Source organism: Cherax quadricarinatus, chromosome 13 (assembly GCF_038502225.1).
Source record: "Cherax quadricarinatus isolate ZL_2023a chromosome 13, ASM3850222v1, whole genome shotgun sequence".
Taxonomy (NCBI): domain Eukaryota; kingdom Metazoa; phylum Arthropoda; class Malacostraca; order Decapoda; family Parastacidae; genus Cherax; species Cherax quadricarinatus.
Window position 1 is genome coordinate 7390024 of NC_091304.1, and position 20896 is coordinate 7410919.

Consider the following 20896-nt stretch of genomic DNA (forward strand, 5'->3'; position numbering starts at 1 on the left):
TACTCACCAGCACAGGTAGACCTACTCACCAGCACAGGTAGACCTACTCACCAGCACAGGTAGACCTACTCACCAGCACAGGTAGACCTACTCACCAACACAGGTACACCTACTCACCAACACAGGTAGACCTGCTCACCAACACAAGTAGACCTACTCACCAGCACAGGTAGACCTACTCACCAGCACAGGTAGACCTACTCACCAGCACAGGTAGACCTACTCACCAACACAGGTAGACCTACTCACCAACACAGGTACACCTACTCACCAACACAGGTAGACCTACTCACCAACACAGGTAGACCTACTTACCAACACAGGTAGACCTACTTACAAGCACAGGTAGACCTACTTTCCAACACATGTAGACCTACTTACTAGCACAAGTAGACCTACTTACCAATACAAGTAGACCTGCTTACCAACACAGGTAGACCTACTCAACAGCACAGGTAGACCTATTCACCAGCACAGGTAGACCTACTCACCAACACAGGTAGACCTACTCACCAGGACAGGTAGACCTACTCACCAGCACAGGTAGACCTATTCACCAACACAGGTAGACCTACTCACCAACACAGGTAGACCTACTCACCAGCACAGGTAGACCTACTCACAAGCACAGGTAGACCTACTCACCAGCACAGGTAGACCTACTCACCAGCACAGGTAGACCTACTCACCAACACAGGTAGACCTTCTCACAAACACAGGTAGACCTACTCACCAGCACAGGTAGACCTACTCACCAACACAGGTAGACCTACTCACCAGCACAGGTAGACCTACTCACCAGCACAGGTAGACCTATTCACCAACACAGGTAGACCTACTCACCAACACAGGTAGACCTACTCACCAGCACAGGTAGACCTACTCACAAGCACAGGTGGACCTACTCACCAGCACAGGTAGACCTACTCACCAGCACAGGTAGACCTACTCACCAACACAGGTAGACCTTCTCACCAACACAGGTAGACCTACTCACCAGCACAGGTAGACCTACTCACCAGCACAGGTAGACCTACTCACCAACACAGGTAGACCTACATACCAACTCAGATAGACCTACTTACCAACACAGGTAGACCTACTTACTAGCACAAGTTGACCTACCTACCAATACAGGTAGACCTGCTTACTAGCACAAGTAGACCTACTTACTAGTACGGGTAGACCTACTTAGCAGTACAGGTAGACCTACTTACCAACACAGGGAGACCTACTTACCAACACAGTTAAACCTACTTATTAGAACAAGTAGACCTACTTACCAATACAGGTAGACCTAATTACTAGCACACTTAGACTTACTAGCACGGGTGGACCTACTTACCAACACAGGTAGACCTACTTACCAACACAGGTAGACCTACTTACCAACACAGGTAGACCTGCCTACTGGCACAGGTAGACCTGTTTACCAACACAGGTAGACCTACTTACTAGCACAGGTAGACCTACTTACTTCCACGGGTAGACCCACTTACCAGTACTGGTAGACCTACTTACCAACACAAGTAGACCTACTTATCAAAACAGGTAGACCTACTTCCCAACACAGATAGACCTACTTACCAACACAAGTAGACCTACTTATCAACACAGGTAGACCTACTTCCCAACACAGGTAGACCTACTTACCAACACAGGTAGACCTACTTATCAACACAGGTAGACCTACTTCCCAACACAGGTAGACCTACTTACCAACACAGGTAGACCTATTTACTAACACAGGTAGACCTACTTACTACCACGGGTAGACCTACTTACCAGTACTGGTAGACCTACTTACCAACACAAGTAGACCTACTTCCCTACACAGGTAGACCTACTTACCAACACAGGTAGACCTACTTCCCAACACAGGTAGACCTACTTACCAACACAGGTAGACCTACTTACCAACACAGGTAGACCTACTTACCAACACAGGTAGACCTATTTACTAACACAGGTAGACCTACTTACTACGACGGGTAGACCTACTTACCAGTACTGGTAGACCTACTTACCAACACAAGTAGACCTACTTACCAACACAGGTAGACCTACTTCCCAACACAGGTAGACCTACTTACCAACACAGGTAGGCTCAGTATCGTTCCAATAGATACCATTGCAGTAGAGTGCAGGTGAGCCGCGCAGTTGGTAACCTGCATCACAGGTGTACCTGACAAGTGCTCCATCGTACAGGTACTCTCTGCTCCCGCTCCTTGGATTTGTCACTCCTTCACATCCGTTTCCTGTAAGAGAGAGAGAGAGAGGTGAGAGAAGGAGTGTGAGAGGGAGAGAGATGGATAAAAGAGTACAAGAGAGCATCGTGAAGACTAATGTCTGACCAACTTACTGACTAATTAACTAAGTAATTAACCGACAGACTGACTGGCTAATTAACTAACTCATTAACAGTCTGACTGACTGACTGAGTAACTAACTAATAAATATCTAACTCAAGACAAATGGAGACAAGATAGTAAAGCCGAGGGCTCTCTCCTACTCCTCCTCCTTTACCTCTACCTCCTCCTACTCGTAAGAACATAAGGAATGAGCACTGCTGCAGACAGTGCCCATGCTAGGCATGTCCAACTCACACCAACCAATACTTAGTCATGTATTTGTCTAACCTATTTTTAAAACTACAGAATGTTTCGCTTCAGTGACGCTACTCGGGAGTTTGTTCCACTCATCCATAACTCTGTTACCAAACCAAACCCCTTTATATAACTGTGCTGAGATTCATTAATCAATTTATGCCTCTGATGGTGGCTTCAAATAGTCTCAGCAATTAACAATTCCATCGTTTTTTTTCACTATGGAGGTTAGGCTAATTAGTCTAGAATTCGAAGCTAAGGACCTGTCTCCTCCTTTGTAGATAGGTATCACATTTGCAATTTTCCACTTATCTGGCACTATGCCAGTTTGCAGTGATATGTTGAAAAACTAGCCAAAGGTTTTCCAAGTTCCTCCTTACATTTCTTTGAAACCCTTGTAAACAGTTCATCAAGGCCCGGGACTTTGTTAGGTTTTAATTTATCTATTTATCTGAGAACCATGTCACTAGTGACTCTGATCATGCATAACTTATTATCGTCCTGTTCTACATAATTTAATATTACTGGTATTTCATTAGTATCTTCCTGCGTAAAAACAGAGAGGAAATAAGTGTTAAAGATTTTACACATTTCCTTGTCACCGTCAGTGAGCTGACCTAGCGACTTTCAAGCAGGTCTATCTTGTCCCTAATCTTACTGTTATATACCTGAAAGAAACCTTTTGGGTTTGTGACTTTAACTTCATAAATCTCTTTTATTTATTTTTTTAACTGGTTATATTCATTTCTTAAGTTCCCGTCTCCCCCTTTTGATTCGCCAGTAAATGCCTCTCTTTTAACCTGTGAGATGTTATGATCTATTGTTTATGCAGTTAGGTTAGTTATGTCTGATGGAATTTCTGTACACGGAGCATAAGACTGAGCGGGTTGAACTATATTTTAAGAAATGTCATGTTGGCAGCCATGACTGCCTTCCTGACCCACAGGATAATGACCAGTCAGATCACACCAGTTCACCCCACCTAGGTAATTTAGCAGTCCTATGAAAACGGCCCCCAGATGACCCCCAGACGACCTCAGATGACCCCCAGATGACCCTCAGATGACCCCCCCCGGACGAACCCAGACGACTCCCAGATGACCCCCAGGTGAAACCCCAGATGACCCCCAGAAGACCCCCAGATGACCCCCCAGCGACCCCCAGATGAACCCCAGGCGACCCTCAGATGACCCCCAGGCGAAACCCGACAATCCCCCTTATGAAACCCAGACGACCCCCCAGATGACCTCCAGACGATCCCCCCAGATGACCCCCAGACGATCCCCCCAGATGAAGCTCAGACGATCCCCCCAGATGACCCCCAGACGACCCCACTGCAAAATTATCCTCAGTGACAATGCAAAACTACTTTCACTCCCACTCCCTCTACTCTTACTGTTACTCCCACTCTTACTCCCACTCTTACTTCCACTCCCCCTACTCTCACTCTGACTCCCACTCCCCCTACGCCCACTCTGACTCCCACTCCCCCTACTCCCACTCTTACTCCCACATCCCCACTCCCACAGCCGCTCCCACATCCCCACTCCCACAGCCGCTCAGACCTCCCTCTTCCACTCCTCCCACTCACAGCAAAAATTATAAGCAATAAGGTTTATCTTATGAAGGAGAATATAGAATATAACTTTGTATGTAGCATTAGGTATAATATTAGAAGTAAATAATAAAAATGATTGTTATAGGAATGCAGTTAGAAGCCTGAGTAGATCTATAACCCACTATGATAACATGAACGTAGATAAGTGTGTTAATGGAGCAACTTGCAACGTGAACACTGACTGATGTTGTAGTGGCCAGGCTTAGGCTTGGTTACAAGTACTGACTGATGATGTTGTAGTGGGCAGGCTTAGGCTTGGTTACAAGTACTGACTGATGATGTTGTAGTGGCCAGGCTTAGGCTTGGTTACAAGTACTGACTGATGATGTTGTAGTAGCCAGGCTTAGGCTTGGTTACAAGTACTGACTGATGATGTTGTAGTGGCCAGGCTTAGGCTTGGTTACAAGTACTGACTGATGATGTTGTAGTAGCCAGGCTTAGGCTTGGTTACAAGTACTGACTGATGATGTTGTAGTGGCCAGGCTTAGGCTTGGTTACAAGTACTGACTGATGATGTTGTAGTGGCCAGGCTTAGGCTTGGTTACAAGTACTGACTGATGTTGTAGTGGCCAGGCTTAGGCTTGGTTACAAGTACTGACTGATGTTGTTGTAGTGGCCAGGCTTAGGCTTGGTTACAAGTACTGACTGATGATGTTGTAGTGGCCAGGCTTAGGCTTGGTTACAAGTACTGACTGATGATGTTGTAGTGGCCAGGCTTAGGCTTGGTTACAAGTACTGACTGATGATGTTGTAGTGGCCAGGCTTAGGCTTGGTTACAAGTACTGACTGGTGATGTTGTAGTGGCCAGGCTTAGGCTTGGTTACAAGTACTGACTGATGATGTTGTAGTGGCCAGGCTTAGGCTTGGTTACAAGTACTGACTGATGTTGTAGTGGCCAGGCTTAGGCTTGGTTACAAGTACTGACTGATGTTGTAGTGGCCAGGCTTAGGCTTGGTTACAAGTACTGACTGATGTTGTAGTGGCCAGGCTTAGGCTTGGTTACAAGTACTGACTGATGTTGTAGTGGCCAGGCTTAGGCTTGGTTACAAGTACTGACTGATGATGTTGTAGTGGCCAGGCTTAGGCTTGGTTACAAGTAGTGACTGATGTTGTAGTGGCCAGGCTTAGGCTTGGTTACAAGTACTGACTGATGTTGTAGTGGCCAGGCTTAGGCTTGGTTACAAGCACTGACTGATGTTGTAGTGGCCAGGCTTAGGCTTGGTTACAAGTACTGACTGATGTTGTAGTGGCCAGGCTTAGGCTTGGTTACAAGTACTGACTGATGTTGTAGTGGCCAGGCTTAGGCTTGGTTACAAGTACTGACTGATGTTGTAGTGGCCAGGCTTAGGCTTGGTTACAAGTACTGACTGATGTTGTAGTGGCCAGGCTTAGGCTTGGTTACAAGTACTGACTGATGATGTTGTAGTGGCCAGGCTTAGGCTTGGTTACAAGTACTGACTGATGATGTTGTAGTGGCCAGGCTTAGGCTTGGTTACAAGTACTGACTGATGATGTTGTAGCGGCCAGGCTTAGGCTTGGTTACAAGTACTGACTGATGTTGTAGTGGCCGGGCTTAGGCTTGGTTACAAGTACTGACTGATGATGTTGTAGTGGCCAGGCTTAGGCTTGGTTACAAGTACTGACTGATGTTGTAGTGGCCAGGCTTAGGCTTGGTTACAAGTACTGACTGATGTTGTAGTGGCCAGGCTTAGGCTTGGTTACAAGTACTGACTGATGTTGTAGTGGCCAGGCTTAGGCTTAGTTACAAGTACTGACTGATGTTGTAGTGGCCAGGCTTAGGCCTGGTTACAAGTACTGACTGATGATGTTGTAGTGGCCAGGCTTAGGCTTGGTTACAAGTACTGACTGATGATGTTGTAGTGGCCAGGCTTAGGCTTGGTTACAAGTACTGACTGATGATGTTGTAGTGGCCAGGCTTAGGCTTGGTTACAAGTACTGACTGATGATGTTGTAGTGGCCAGGCTTAGGCTTGGTTACAAGTGCTGACTGATGATGTTGTAGCGGCCAGGCTTAGGCTTGGTTACAAGTACTGACTGCTGATGTTGTAGTGGCCAGGCTTAGGCTTGGTTACAAGTACTGACTGATGATGTTGTAGTGGCCAGGCTTAGGCTTGGTTACAAGTACTGACTGATGATGTTGTAGTGGCCACGCTTAGGCTCGGTTACAAGTACTGACTGATGATGTTGTAGTGGCCAGGCTTAGGCTTGGTTACAAGTACTGACTGATGATGTTGTAGTGGCCAGGCTTAGGCTTGGTTACAAGTACTGACTGATGATGTTGTAGTGGCCAGGCTTAGGCTTGGTTACAAGTACTGACTGATGATTTTGTAGTGGCCAGGCTTAGGCTTGGTTACAAGTACTGACTGATGATGTTGTAGTGGCCAGGCTTAGGCTTGGTTACAAGCACTGACTGATGATGTTGTAGTGGCCAGGCTTAGGCTTGGTTACAAGTACTGACTGATGATGTTGTAGTGGCCAGGCTTAGGCTTGGTTACAAGTACTGACTGATGATGTTGTAGTGGCCAGACTTAGGCTTGGTTACAAGTACTGACTGATGATGTTGTAGTGGCCAGGCTTAGGCTTGGTTACAAGTACTGACTGATGATGTTGTAGTGGCCAGGCTTAGGCTTGGTTACAAGTACTGACTGATGATGTTGTAGTGGCCAGGCTTAGGCTTGGTTACAAGTACTGACTGATGATGTTGTAGTGGCCAGGCTTAGGCTTGGTTACAAGTACTGACTGATGATGTTGTAGTGGCCAGGCTTAGGCTTGGTTACAAGTACTGACTGATGATGTTGTAGTGGCCAGGCTTAGGCTTGGTTACAAGTACTGACTGATGATGTTGTAGTGGCCAGGCTTAGGCTTGGTTACAAGTACTGACTGGTGATGTTGTAGTGGCCAGGCTTAGGCTTGGTTACAAGTACTGACTGATGATGTTGTAGTGGCAAGGCTTAGGCTTGGTTACAAGTACTGACTGATGATGTTGTAGTGGCCAGGCTTAGGCTTGGTTACAAGTACTGACTGGTGATGTTGTAGTGGCCAGGCTTAGGCTTGGTTACAAGTACTGACTGATGATGTTGTAGTGGCAAGGCTTAGGCTTGGTTACAAGTACTTCTGGCAGTTTGGGAGACACACAGATGATGATCAAACTAAATGTAAATTATGTGATCAGGCATATGGTCACTGTCTTGAACACTATGTGCTTAATTGTCCACTTATTGAGGAATACAGAGACAGACAGTATAATAACCTATGTGACACGTCAAGATATCTTATTAATGAAAATAAGATACCAGATATACTAAGCAAATTTCTTAAATTTGCTTGTAACAGGTAAGTAAACTGTAGATATGTATATATAAATCCTGTTAACCCTTTCGGGGCCTAGTTCCTAGGCCTTTTGTGTATCCATATGCTCTTGCGCTACCCTCCACAGGGTGGATATGGGCTGCACAATAAATTAGCCACTTCGGTGGCAAAAATCTAAAAATCTTATGATTGAGTTATAAATATTATCAGAGATAATGATTTTTCTTTGGTGAAGAAGGACAGTGTGGGGAGAGCTGAGAGGGACGGTGTTGAGAGAGCTGAGAGGGACGGAGTTGAGAGAGCTGAGAGGGACGGTGTTGAGAGAGCTGAGAGGGACGGTGTTGAGAGAGCTGAGTGGGACAGTGTGGGGAGAGTTGAGAGGGATGGAGCTGAGAGAGCTGAGAGGGACGGAGTTGAGAGAGCTGAGAGGGACAGAGTAGGGAGAGCTGAGAGGAAGAGAGTGGAGAGAGGGAGGAAGGGAAGAAGGGAGGGAGGAAGGGACTTCAATGGAAATAACTCACTCTGACTGTTTTGGGTTATCGTAGGTTCTCTACACATACGCTGCTATGTAAGATGATTTATGTAACTATATTTGTGTATACCTGAATAAAACTTACTAAGAGTGGGAGGGAAGGGACGAGGGAGGAAGGAAGGAGCGAGGGTGGGAAGAAGGGAGAGAAGGAGGGAGGGTATGACACTTGACCGGAAGGGAGAAGTCAAGCCATGGTTAAGAACAGTGGGAGGAGCCTGAAGGTGAAGGGAGAGAGAGAGAGAGAGAGAGAGAGAGAGAGAGAGAGAGAGAGAGAGAGAGAGAGAGAGAGAGAGAGAGAGAGAGAGAGAGAGAGAGAGAGAGAGAGAGAGAGAGAGAGAGAGAGAGAGAGAGAGAGAGTAAAAGATGGAAATAAGTCACTTTGCGTGACTTATCTGTGTTATTCTGGTGGGTATAATTTACACATGTTACTATGTATGATAATTTCTGTAACTGCGTATATGTGTACCTAAATAAAATTACTTAATAAATAATGAAATGTAGCGTGTATATGAAGATTGAGACACTTATGCAGCATATGGGAAACTTTATTCAGGAAACGTTTCGCCACACAGTGGCTTCATCAGTCCAATCTTGTTACAAAGAATTCTTCAACACTTGTTCAACCTTTGGACGAAGACCTACTTCGACTAGTGGATGGTACCACTATGACCCCGCCTCTACCTGCTTCACCTCACCTCACTACAGTACATAAGCCACGTCTACGGCCCTGTGCTGTACATTCTACAAGATTGATGGACTGAACACGTCGACTCCAGGTTGAGGGATTGATTACCTCATACTCCTCCTCTCCTTACGCCTTCCTCTTTGTATTGGACTGATGAAGCCACTGTGTGGCGAAACGTTTCCTGAATAAAGTTTCCCATATGCTGCATAAGTGTCTCAATCTTCAACTTGTCGGTTTTTCAAACCATTCATCATAGCGTGTATATGGAAGTGTGGTTGCAGGGATTGTGTTATAGCTCCTGGCTCCGCCTCTTCACTGGTCGCTGCTAGGTCCACTCTCTCACTGCTCCATAAACCTTATCATACCTCTTCTTAAAGCTATATATGGATCCCGCCACCACTACATTACTCTCCAGACTGTTCCGCTTACTGACAACTCTATGGCTGAACAAATACTTCCTATCTTCCTGACACTCCTGTGGCTCATTTGAGTCTTCGACTTCCAGTTGTGACCCCTTGTTGCTGTGTCACATCTCTGAAACATACTGTCCTTGTTCACCTTGTCAATTCCTCTCAGTATTTTGTATGTTATCAAGTCTTCCCTGTGCCTCCTGTCCTCCAGTGTTGTCAGGTTGAGTTCTCTTAACCTCTCCTCGTAGAATATACCCCTCAGTCCCGGGACTAGTCTTCTTGCAAACATTTGTACTTTTTTTCTAACTTCTTAACGTGTTTTACCAGATGTGGATTCCATGCTAGTGTTACATACTCCAATGTAGGCCTGACGTGCACGGTGTACACCTGTACAGTATCGTGAATGACTCCTTCTTTAGATGTCGATACGCTCTTCTCAGGTTTGCCAGGCGCTAGTATGCTGCAGCAGTTATTTGGTTGATGTGCTCCATAGATGTGCTTGGTATGATGCTCACCCCAAGATCATTTTCCTTGAGTGAGTTTTGCAGCCTCTGACCTCTTAGGCTGTGCTCCGTCTGTGGTCTCTTTTGTCATTCCCCAAGCTTCATAACTTTGCACTTGCTGGGGTTAAACTCCAGAAGCCATTTGTCAGACCAGGATTGCATCCTGTCCAGATCCCCTTGTAGGCTTACCTAATCCTCGTCCGTTTGTATTCTCCTCATTAGTTTCACATCGTCTGCAAGCAGGGACACCTCTGAATCTATCAATTCCGTCATGTCATTCGCATGTACAAGAAACAGCACCGGACCTAGGACTGACCCTTGTGGAACCCCACTCGACACATGCACCCACTCTGACACCTCGTCTCGGACCGACACACGTTGTTTCCTTCCTGTCATGTATTCGCTGATCCATTACAGTACTTTCCCTCCTATTCCTGCCTGCTCCTCTAGTTTTTCAACCAGTCTCCTGTGGGGTACTGTGTCGAAAGCCTTCTTACAGTCCAAGAAGATGCAGTCTACCCATCTTTCTCTCTTATGACTTACTTCTGTTACCTTGTTATAGAACTCCAATAGCTTTGTGATGCAGGATTTCCCTTCCCTGAAGCCGTGTGTGTGTGTGTGTGTGTGTGTGTGTGTGTGTGTGTGTGTGTGTACTCACCTAGTTGAGGTTGCGGGGGTCGAGTCCGAGCTCCTGGCCCCGCCTCTTCACTGATCGCTACTAGGTCACTCTCCCTGAGCCGTGAGCTTTATCATACCTCTGCTTAAAGCTATGTATGGATCCTGCCTCCACTACATCGCTTCCCAAACTATTCCACTTACTGACTACTCTGTGGCTGAAGAAATACTTCCTAACATCCCTGTGATTCATCTGTGTCTTCAGCTTCCAACTGTGTCCCCTTGTTACTGTGTCCAATCTCTGGAACATCCTGTCTTTGTCCACCTTGTCAATTCCTCTCAGTATTTTGTATGTCGTTATCATGTCCCCCCTATCTCTCCTGTCCTCCAGTGTCGTCAGGTTGATTTCCCTTAACCTCTCCTCGTAGGACATACCTCTTAGCTCTGGGACTAGTCTTGTTGCAAACCTTCGCACTTTCTCTAGTTTCTTCACGTGCTTGGCTAGGTGTGGGTTCCAAACTGGTGTGTGTGTGTGTGTGTGTGTGTGTATGTGTGTATAAGTGTGTGTGTATTGTGGTTGAAGTAGTTGTAGAGGGAGGAGAGGGTGGAAAGGAGGGGTGAAAATTGAAGGGCGGGGAGGAGGGGGTAGGGGAACAAAGACGGAGGAGGGGGTAGAGGGAAGGGATGGGTATTGGTTAGAGGGAGGAATAGGAAGGGGTGAAAGGGAGGGGAAGTGAGAGGCATAAGATGGAGGGGGAGGAGTAAAATGGAGGTGTGGGGAAGAGTGAGAGAGAAGGGAGAGAAGGGGAGGAGAGTAGGGAGGCGTGAGAGGGGGGAGGTAGAGGAGGAGGAACGGGGAGTAGTGAGAGGGAGAAAGTGAAGGCGTGAGAGGGAGGGGGAAGGGTGAGGCTTGCGAGGGAGGGGAAGGGAAGGCGTGAGAGGGAGGGGGAAGGGGGAGGGGGGAAGGGGAAGGGAGAAGGGGAAGGGGAAGGGGGATGGGGGAAGGGGAAGGGGGGTTAACCAAACTATAAACTACCACTATTAAAGCTGAGGCAACAGTGTGTCACCTCCTCTAGAAGCCACACCTTCATACACCCCACTAGGCAAGCCACTCTCTCAAGCCACTCTCCCAAGCCACTCTCCCAAGCCACTCTCTTAAGCTACTCCCTCAAGCCACTCTTCCAAGCCACTCTCTCTTAAGTCACTCTCTCAAGCCACTCTCTCAAGCCACTCTCCCAAGCCACTCTCCCAAGCCACTCTCCTAAGCTACTCCCTCAAGCCACTCTTCCAAGCCACTCTCTCTTAAGTCACTCTCTCAAGCCACTCTCTAAAGCCACTTTCTTAAGCCACTCTCCTAAGCCACTCTCTTAAGCCACTCTCTCTCAACCCACTTTCTCAGTCTAGTCTCTTATGCTAGTCTCAGGCCAGTCTATCAAGCCAACTTAGCAAGCCAGTCTATCAAGCCAACTTAGCAAGCCAGTCTATCAAGCTAACTTAGCAAGCCAGTCTATCAAGCTAACTTAGCAAGCCAGTCTATCAAGCTAACTTAGCAAGCCAGTCTATCAAGCTAACTTAGCAAGCCAGTCTATCAAGCTAACTTAGCAAGCCAGTCTATCAAGCTAACTTAGCAAGCCAGTCTATCAAGCTAACTTAGCAAGCCAGTCTATCAAGCTAACTTAGCAAGCCAGTCTATCAAGCTAACTTAGCAAGCCAGTCTATCAAGCTAACTTAGCAAGCCAGTCTATCAAGCTAACTTAGCAAGCCAGTCTATCAAGCTAACTTAGCAAGCCAGTCTATCAAGCTAACTTAGCAAGCCAGTCTATCAAGCTAACTTAGCAAGCCAGTCTATCAAGCTAACTTAGCAAGCCAGTCTATCAAGCTAACTTAGCAAGCCAGTCTATCAAGCTAACTTAGCAAGCCAGTCTATCAAGCTAACTTAGCAAGCCAGTCTATCAAGCTAACTTAGCAAGCCAGTCTATCAAGCTAACTTAGCAAGCCAGTCTATCAAGCTAACTTAGCAAGCCAGTCTATCAAGCTAACTTAGCAAGCCAGCCTCACCCTCCTCTCATCTCTGTCACATATTCCATCACGCTGGATGCTCCTCTTACAAGATATTGAAATCTGTCAGTCTGAGCTGAGAGACTTTAGTAGTGTCAGTCTGAGCAGAGAGACTTTAGTAGTGTCAGTCTGAGCTGAGAGACTTTAGTAGTGTCAGCCTGAGCAGAGAGACTTTAGTAGTGTCAGTCTGAGCTGAGAGACTTTAGTAGTGTCAGCCTGAGCTGAGAGACTTTAGTAGTGTCAGTCTGAGCTGAGAGACTTTAGTAGTGTCAGCCTGAGCTGAGAGACTTTAATAGTATCAGCCTGAGCTGAGAGACTTTAGTAGTGTCAGTCTGAGCAGAGAGACTTTAGTAGTGTCAGTCTGAGCTGAGAGACTTTAGTAGTGTCAGTCTGAGCTGGAAGACTTTAGTAGTGTCAGCCTGAGCTGAGAGACTTTAGTAGTGTCAGTCTGAGCTGAGAGACTTTAGTAGTGTCAGCCTGAGCTGAGAGACTTTAATAGTATCAACCTGAGCTGAGAGACTTTAGTAGTGTCAGCCTGAGCTGAGAGACTTTAATAGTATCAGCCTGAGCTGAGAGACTTTAGTAGTGTCAGTCTGAGCAGAGAGACTTTAGTAGTGTCAGTCTGAGCTGAGAGACTTTAGTAGTGTCAGTCTGAGCTGGAAGACTTTAGTAGTGTCAGCCTGAGCTGAGAGACTTTAGTAGTGTCAGTCTGAGCTGAGAGACTTTAGTAGTGTCAGCCTGAGCTGAGAGACTTTAATAGTATCAACCTGAGCTGAGAGACTTTAGTAGTGTCAGCCTGAGCTGAGAGACTTTAATAGTATCAGCCTGAGCTGAGAGACTTTAGTAGTGTCAGCCTGAGCTGAGAGACTTTAGTAGTGTCAGCCTGAGCTGAGAGACTTTAATAGTATCAGCCTGAGCTGAGAGACTTTAGTAGTGTCAGTCTGAGCTGAGAGACTTTATTAGTGTCAGCCTGAGCTGAGAGACTTTAATAGTATCAGCCTGAGCTGAGAGACTTTAGTAGTGTCAGCCTGAGCTGAGAGACTTTAGTAGTGTCAGCCTGATCTGAGAGACTTTAATAGTATTAGCCTGAGCTGAGAGACTTTAGTAGTGTCAGCCTGAGCTGGGAGACTTTAGTAGTGTCAGCCTGAGCTGAGAGACTTTAGTAGTGTCAGCCTGAGCTGAGAGACTTTAACAGTATCAGCCTGAGCTGAGAGACTTTAGTAGTGTCAGCCTGAGCTGAGAGACTTTAATAGTATCAGCCTGAGCTGAGAGACTTTAGTAGTGTCAGCCTGAGCTGAGAGACTTTAATAGTATCAGCCTGAGCTGAGAGACTTTAGTAGTGTCAGCCTGAGCTGAGAGACTTTAGTAGTGTCAGCCTGAGCTGAGAGACTTTAATAGTATCAGCCTGAGCTGAGAGACTTTAGTAGTGTCAGCCTTAGCAGGGAGACTTTAGTAGTGTCAGCCTTAGCTGGGAGACTTTAGTAGTGTCAGCCTTAGCTGGGAGACTTTAGTAGTGTCAGCCTTAGCAGGGAGATTTTAGTAGTGTCAGCCTGTGCTGGGAGACTTTAGTAGTGTCAGCCTGTGCTGGAAGACTTTAGCAGTGTCAGCCTGAGCTGGGAGACTTTAGTAGTGTCAGCCTTAGCAGGGAGATTTTAGTAGTGTCAGCCTGAGCTGGAAGACTTTAGTAGTGTCAGCCTGAGCTGGGAGACTTTAGTAGTGTCAGCCTTAGCTGGGAGACTTTAGTAGTGTCAGCCTTAGCAGGGAGATTTTAGTAGTATCAGCCTGAGCTGGAAGACTTTAGTAGTGTCAGCCTGAGCTGGGAGACTTTAGTAGTGTCTTCCTGAGCTGGGAGACTTTAGTAGTGTCAGCCTGAGCTGGAAGACTTTAGTAGTGTCAGCCTGAGCTGGGAGACTTTAGTAGTGTCAGCCTGAGCTGGGAGTCTTTATGAGTGTCAGCCTGAGCTGGAAGACTTTAGTAGTGTCAGCCTGAGCTGGGAGACTTTAGTAGTGTCAGCCTGAGCTGGGAGACTTTAGTAGTGTCAGGCTGTGCTGGAAGACTTTAGAAGTGTCAGCCTGTGCTGGGAGACTTTAGTAGTATCAGCCTGAGCTGGGAGACTTTAGCAGTGTCAGCCTGAGCTGGGAGACTTTAGTAGTGTCAGCCTGAGCTGGGAGACTTTAGTAGTGTCAGCCTGTGCTGGAAGACTTTAGCAGTGTCAGCCTGAGCTGGGAGACTTTAGTAGTGTCAGCCTGAGCTGGGAGACTTTAGTAGTGTCAGCCTGTGCTGGAAGACTTTAGAAGTGTCAGCCTGTGCTGGGAGACTTTAGTAGTATCAGCCTGAGCTGGGAGACTTTAGTAGTGTCAGCCTGTGCTGGGAGACTTTACTAGTGTCAGCCTGAGCTGAGAGACTTTAGTAGTGTCAGCCTGTGCTTGAAGACTTTAGTAGTGTCAGCCTGTGCTGGGAGACTTTAGTAGTGTCAGCCTGTGCTGGGAGACTTTAGTAGTGTCAGCCTGTGCTGGTAGACTTTAGTAGTGTCAGCCTGTGCTGGGAGACTTTAGTAGTATCAGTTTGAGCTGGGAGACTTTAGTAGTGTCAGCCTGTGCTGGGAGACTTTAGTAGTGTCAGCCTGAGCTGAGAGACTTTAGTAGTGTCAGCCTGTGCTGGAAGACTTTAGTAGTGTCAGCCTGTGCTGGGAGACTTTAGTAGTGTCAGCCTGTGCTGGTAGACTTTAGTAGTGTCAGCCTGTGCTGGGGGACTTTAGTAGTGTCAGGCTGTGCTGGGGGGCTTTAGTAGTGTCAGCCTGTGCTGGTAGACTTTAGTAGTGTCAGCCTGTGCTGGGAGACTTTAGTAGTATCAGCCTGAGCTGGGAGACTTTAGTAGTGTCAGCCTGTGCTGGGGGACTTCAGTAGTGTCAGGCTGTGCTGGGGGGCTTTAGTAGTGTCAGCCTGTGCTGGGAGACTTTAGTAGTGTCAGCCTGTGCTGGGAGACTTTAGTAGTGTCAGCCTGTGCTGGGAGACTTTAGTAGTGTCAGCCTGTGCTGGGGGACTTTAGTAGTGTCAGGCTGTGCTGGAGGGGCTTTAGTAGTGTCAGCCTGTGCTGGGGGACTTTAGTAGTGTCAGGCTGTGCTGGGGGGCTTTAGTAGTGTCAGCCTGTGCTGGGGTCCTTTAGAAGTGTCAGGCTGTGCTGGGGTCCTTTAGTAGTGTCAGGCTGTGCTGGGGGGCTTTAGTAGTGTCAGCCTGTGCTGGGGTCCTATAGTAGTGTCAGGCTGTGCTGGGGGGCTTTAGTAGTGTCAGCCTGTGCTGGGGTACTTTAGTAGTGTCAGCCTGTGCTGGGAGACTTTAGTAATATCAGGCTGTGCTGCTGGGCTTTTTTAGTGTCAGCCTGTGCTGGGAGACTTTAGTAGTGTCAGCCTATGCTGGGAGACTTTTTTAGTGTCAGCCTGTGCTGGAAGACTTTAGTAGTGTCAGCCTGAGCTGGGAGACTTTAGTAGTGTCAGCCTATGCTGGGAGACTTTAGTAGTGTCAGCCTGTGCTGGAAGACTTTAGTAGTGTCAGCCTTAGCTGGGAGACTTTAGTAGTGTCAGCCTGAGCTGGGAGACTTTCGTAGTGTCAGCCTATGCTGGGAGACTTTAGTAGTGTCAGCCTGTGCTGGAAGACTTTAGTAGTGTCAGCCTTAGCTGGGAGACTTTAGTAGTGTCAGCCTTAGCTGGAAGACTTTAGTAGTGTCAGCCTGAGCTGGGAGACTTTGGAAGTGTCAGCCTGAGCTGGGGGACTTTAGTAGTGTCAGCCTTAGCTGAGAGACTTTAGTAGTGTCAGCCTTAGCTGGGAGATTTTAGTAGTGTCAGCCTGTGCTGGGAGACTTTAGTAGTGTCAGCTTGAGCTGGGAGACTTTAGTAGTGTCAGCCTCTGCTGGAAGACTTTAGTAGTGTCAGCCTGTGCTGGGAGACTTTAGTAGTGTCAGCCTGTGCTGGGAGACTTTAGTAGTGTCAGCCTTAGCTTGGAGACTTTAGTAGTGTCAGCCTTAGCTGGGAGATTTTAGTAGTGTCAGCCTGTGCTGAGAGACTTTAGTAGTGTCACCCTTAACTGGGAGATTTTATTAGTGTCAGCATGTGCTGGGAGACTTTAGTAGTGCCAGCCTGTGCTGGGAGACTTTAGTAGTGTCAGCCTTAGCTGGGAGACTTTAGTAGTGTCAGCCTTAGCTGGGAGATTTTAGTAGTGTCAGCCAGAGCAGGGAGACTTTAGTAGTGTCAGTCTTAGCTGGGAGACTTTAGTAGTGTCATCCTGAGCTGGGAGACTTTAGTAGTGTCAGCCTGAGCTGGGAGACTTTAGCAGTGTCAGTCTGAGCTGGAAGACTTTAGTAGTGTCAGCCTGAGCTGGGAGACTTTAGTAGTGTCAGCCTTAGCTGGGAGACTTTAGTAGTGTCAGCCTGAGCTGGGAGACTTTAGTAGTGTCAGCCTTAGCTGGGAGACTTTAGTAGTGTCAGCCTGTGCTGGGAGACTTTAGTAGTGTCAGTCTGAGCTGGAAGACTTTAGTAGTGTCAGCCTGAGCTGGGAGACTTTAGTAGTGTCATCCTGAGCTGGGAGACTTTAGTAGTGTCAGCCTGAGCTGGGAGACTTTAGCAGTGTCAGTTTGAGCTGGAAGACTTTAGTAGTGTCAGCCTGAGCTGAGAGACTTTAGTAGTGTCATCCTGAGCTGGGAGACTTTAGTAGTGTCAGCCTTAGCTGGGAGACTTTAGTAGTGTCAGCCTGTGCTGGGAGACTTCAGTAGTGTCAGCCTGTGCTGGGAGACTTCAGTAGTGTCAGCCTGAGCTGGGAGACTTTAGTAGTGTCAGCCTGTGCTGGAGACTTCAGTATTGTCAGCCTGTCCTGGAGACTTTAATAGTTTCAGCCTGTGCTGGAGACTTCAGTAGTGTCAGCCTGTGTTGGAGACTTCAGTATTGTCAGCCTGTGCTGTAGACTTCAATAGTGTCAGCCTGTGCTGGAGATTTCAGTATTGTCATCAAGTGTAGGAGACTTCAGTAGTGTCAGCCTGTGCTGGAGATTTCAGTATTGTCATCAAGTGTTGGAGACTTCAGTATTGTCAGCCTATGCTGGAGACTTCAGTAGTGTCAGCCTGTGCTGGAGACTTCAATATTGTCAGCCTATGCTGGAGACTTCAGTATTGTCAGCCTATGTTGAAGACTTCAGTAGCGTCAGCCTGTGCTGGAGACTTCAATATTGTCAGCCTATGCTGGAGACTTCAGTATTGTCAGCCTATGTTGAAGACTTCAGTAGCGTCAGCCTGTGCTGGAGACTTCAGTAGGTGTCCCTCAAGGGGTAACTTTATCAGGATGCCTAATTGTGTTGTCTCTGTTCCAACTTTTCGTTTTTATTTCTCTCAAAACTCAAGGACAATGCATCAGTACGGTTTCAAATTTTAACGCTTGAATGCGGTAACTAGGTTCCAGATTCCAGGGACAATTACCTTAAAGAAAAAAAAAGGCACAATACCGTGACTGGAACAATACACAAATAACGTTACGGTCAGACCTGGACCAGTAACAAATGGTCCAGGTTGACGTAAGCTTCTCTCTCCTATGTGCCGGTTATATGGGACAATTAAGGCGGCCTATGAGCAGACTTGTATATTGTATGGTATACAATACCGACAAGATAAAGAATTAAACACATGTTCAACATTTGGGTACCTTTAGTTATGTCCTTGATATTGTTATGTGTAGACTTGTTGAACTGCCTTCCAGCATCCTGGAATGTCTCGGATAACTTTGAAAAGCCTCGGCGGTGGAGCTTCCATCGTTCAAAGGAAAGAAAAGTTGTCTCTTAACTCAGCTACAACGAAGAAATTCAAGTGTGAATTGACTACTTGGTGTGTTAAAATGTGTGATATTTTTTTTAACTCTCGTTGAATCAAGTTTAAATCAATTTCAGGTTACTTCACGTAAATGACTTCAGCATTTACTGACAGATGGATCTTAGGTCCAGGATATTAACTCTTAGCTCTTGCTAGTGTGTCAGCAAATTTGTCAATGAAGTCGTTTAAAAACTCTCTTGAATCGTGGATATAATTGGAGAACGAATCAACTGATGACGGATGAAGAAACAACCGAAACACCCATAAAAAAAACTTACATTAAAAAATAAGCAGCCTTGGACCAGTTATATAGGAAATATTCAAAACATTTCAAAGGCCACTAAATGAAAGCCTAATTAAATCTTTTAGTGGATAAAGTTAAGAAACAGTAGTGTTGTGTAAATTGTTAATTGCAACACAAACTTAGTTTTGAATGACATAGCCACAAACTTTTAAATATGCATGCGTGATACCACGTGAAAAACAAAATGAATCTCTGTAGAACTCAACACTGAGCAAGTTGACCACTGCAACACTGAGCAAGTTGACCACTGCAACACTGAGCAAGTTGACCACTGCAACACTGAGCAATTTGACCACTGCAACACTGAGCAAGTTGACCACTGCAACACTGAGCAAGTTGACCACTGCAACACTGAGCAAGTTGACCACTGCAACACTGAGCAAGATAACCACTGCAACACTGAGCAAGTTGACCACTGCAACACTGAGCAAGTTAACCACTGCAACACTGAGCAAGTTAACCACTGCAACACTGAGCAAGTTAACCACTGCAACACTGAGCAAGTTGACCATTGCTACACTGAGCAAGTTGACCACTGCAACACTGAGCAAGTTGACCACTGTAACACTGAGCAAATTGACCACTGCAACACTGAGCAAGTTGACCATTGCAACACTGAGCAAGTTGACCACTGCAACACTGAGCAAGTTAACCACTGCAACACTGATCAAGTTGACCACTGCAACACTGAGCAAGTTGACCACTGTAACACTGAGCAAATTGACCACTGCAACACTGAGCAAGTTGACCATTGCAACACTGAGCAAGTTAACCACTGCAACACTGAGCAAGTTGACCATTGCAACACTGAGCAAGTTGACCACTGCAACACTGAGCAAGTTGACCACTGTAACACTGAGCAAATTGACCACTGCAACACTGAGCAAGTTAACCACTGTAACACTGAGCAAGTTGACCACTGCAACACTGAGCAAGTTGACCACTGCAACACTGAGCAAGTTGACCACTGCAACACTAAGAAAGTTGACCACTGCAACACTAAGCAAGTTGACCACTGTAACACTGAGCAAGTTGACCACTGCAACACTGAGCAAGTTGACCACTGCAACACTAAGCAAGTTAACCACTGCAACACTGAGCAAGTTGACCATTGCAACACTGATCAAGTTGACCACTGCAACACTGAGCAAGTTGACCACTGTAACACTGAGCAAATTGACCACTGCAACACTGAGCAAGTTAACCACTGTAACACTGAGCAAGTTGACCACTGCAACACTGAGCAAGTTGACCACTGCAACACTGAGCAAGTTGACCACTGCAACACTAAGCAAGTTGACCACTGCAACACTAAGCAAGTTGACCACTGTAACACTGAGCAAGTTGACCACTGCAACACTGAGCAAGTTGACCACTGCAACACTATGCAAGTTAACCACTGCAACACTGAGCAAGTTGACCATTGCAACACTGATCAAGTTGACCACTGCAACACTGAGCAAGTTGACCACTGTAACACTGAGCAAATTGACCACTGCAACACTGAGCAAGTTGACCATTGCAACACTGAGCAAGTTGACCACTGCAACACTAAGCAAGTTGATCACTGCAACACTGAGCAAGTTGACCACTGCAACACTAAGCAAGTTGACCACTGCAACACTAAGCAAGTTGACCACTGTAACACTGAGCAAGTTGACCATTGCAACACTGAGCAAGTTGACCACTGCAACACTAAGCAAGTTGACCACTGCAACACTGAGCAAGTTGACCACTGCAACACTGAGCAAGTTGACCATTGCAACACTGAGCAAGTTGACCACTGCAACACTGAGCAAGTTGACCATTGCAACACTGAGCAAGTTGACCATTGCAACACTGAGCAAGTTGACCATTGCAACACTGAGCAAGTTGACCACTGCAACACTGAGCAAGTTGACCACTGCAACACTGAGCAAGTTAACCACTGCAACACTGAGCAAGTTAACCACTGCAACACTGAGAAAGTTAACCACTGCAACACTGAGCAAGTTGACCACTGCAACACTGAACAAGTTGACCACTGTAACACTGAGCAAATTGACCACTGCAACACTGAGCAAGTTAACCACAGTAACACTGAGCAAGTTGACCACTGCAACACTGAGCAAGTTGACCACTGCAACACTGAGCAAGTTGACCACTGCAACACTAAGCAAGTTGACCACTGCAACACTAAGCAAGTTGACCACTGTAACACTGAGCAAGTTGACCACTGCAACACTGAGCAAGTTGACCACTGCAACACTATGCAAGTTAACCACTGCAACACTGAGCAAGTTGACCATTGCAACACTGATCAAGTTGACCACTGCAACACTGAGCAAGTTGACAATTGCAACACTGAGCAAGTTGACCACTGCAACACTAAGCAAGTTCATCACTGCAAC

General features: G+C 46.6%; 1 protein-coding gene across 1 annotated transcript in view; it reads right to left on the reverse strand.

The window, feature by feature from the left end:
• The window catches only part of LOC128688683 (mucin-2), a gene marked incomplete in the record, with an annotated part of 211003 nt that overhangs the window by 97165 nt on the left and 92942 nt on the right, over window positions 1–20896 (reverse strand). Inside the window, 1 exon segment of the mRNA XM_070084433.1 lies at window positions 2094–2258. Within this exon segment, the coding sequence (XP_069940534.1) occupies window positions 2094–2258 (165 nt within the window).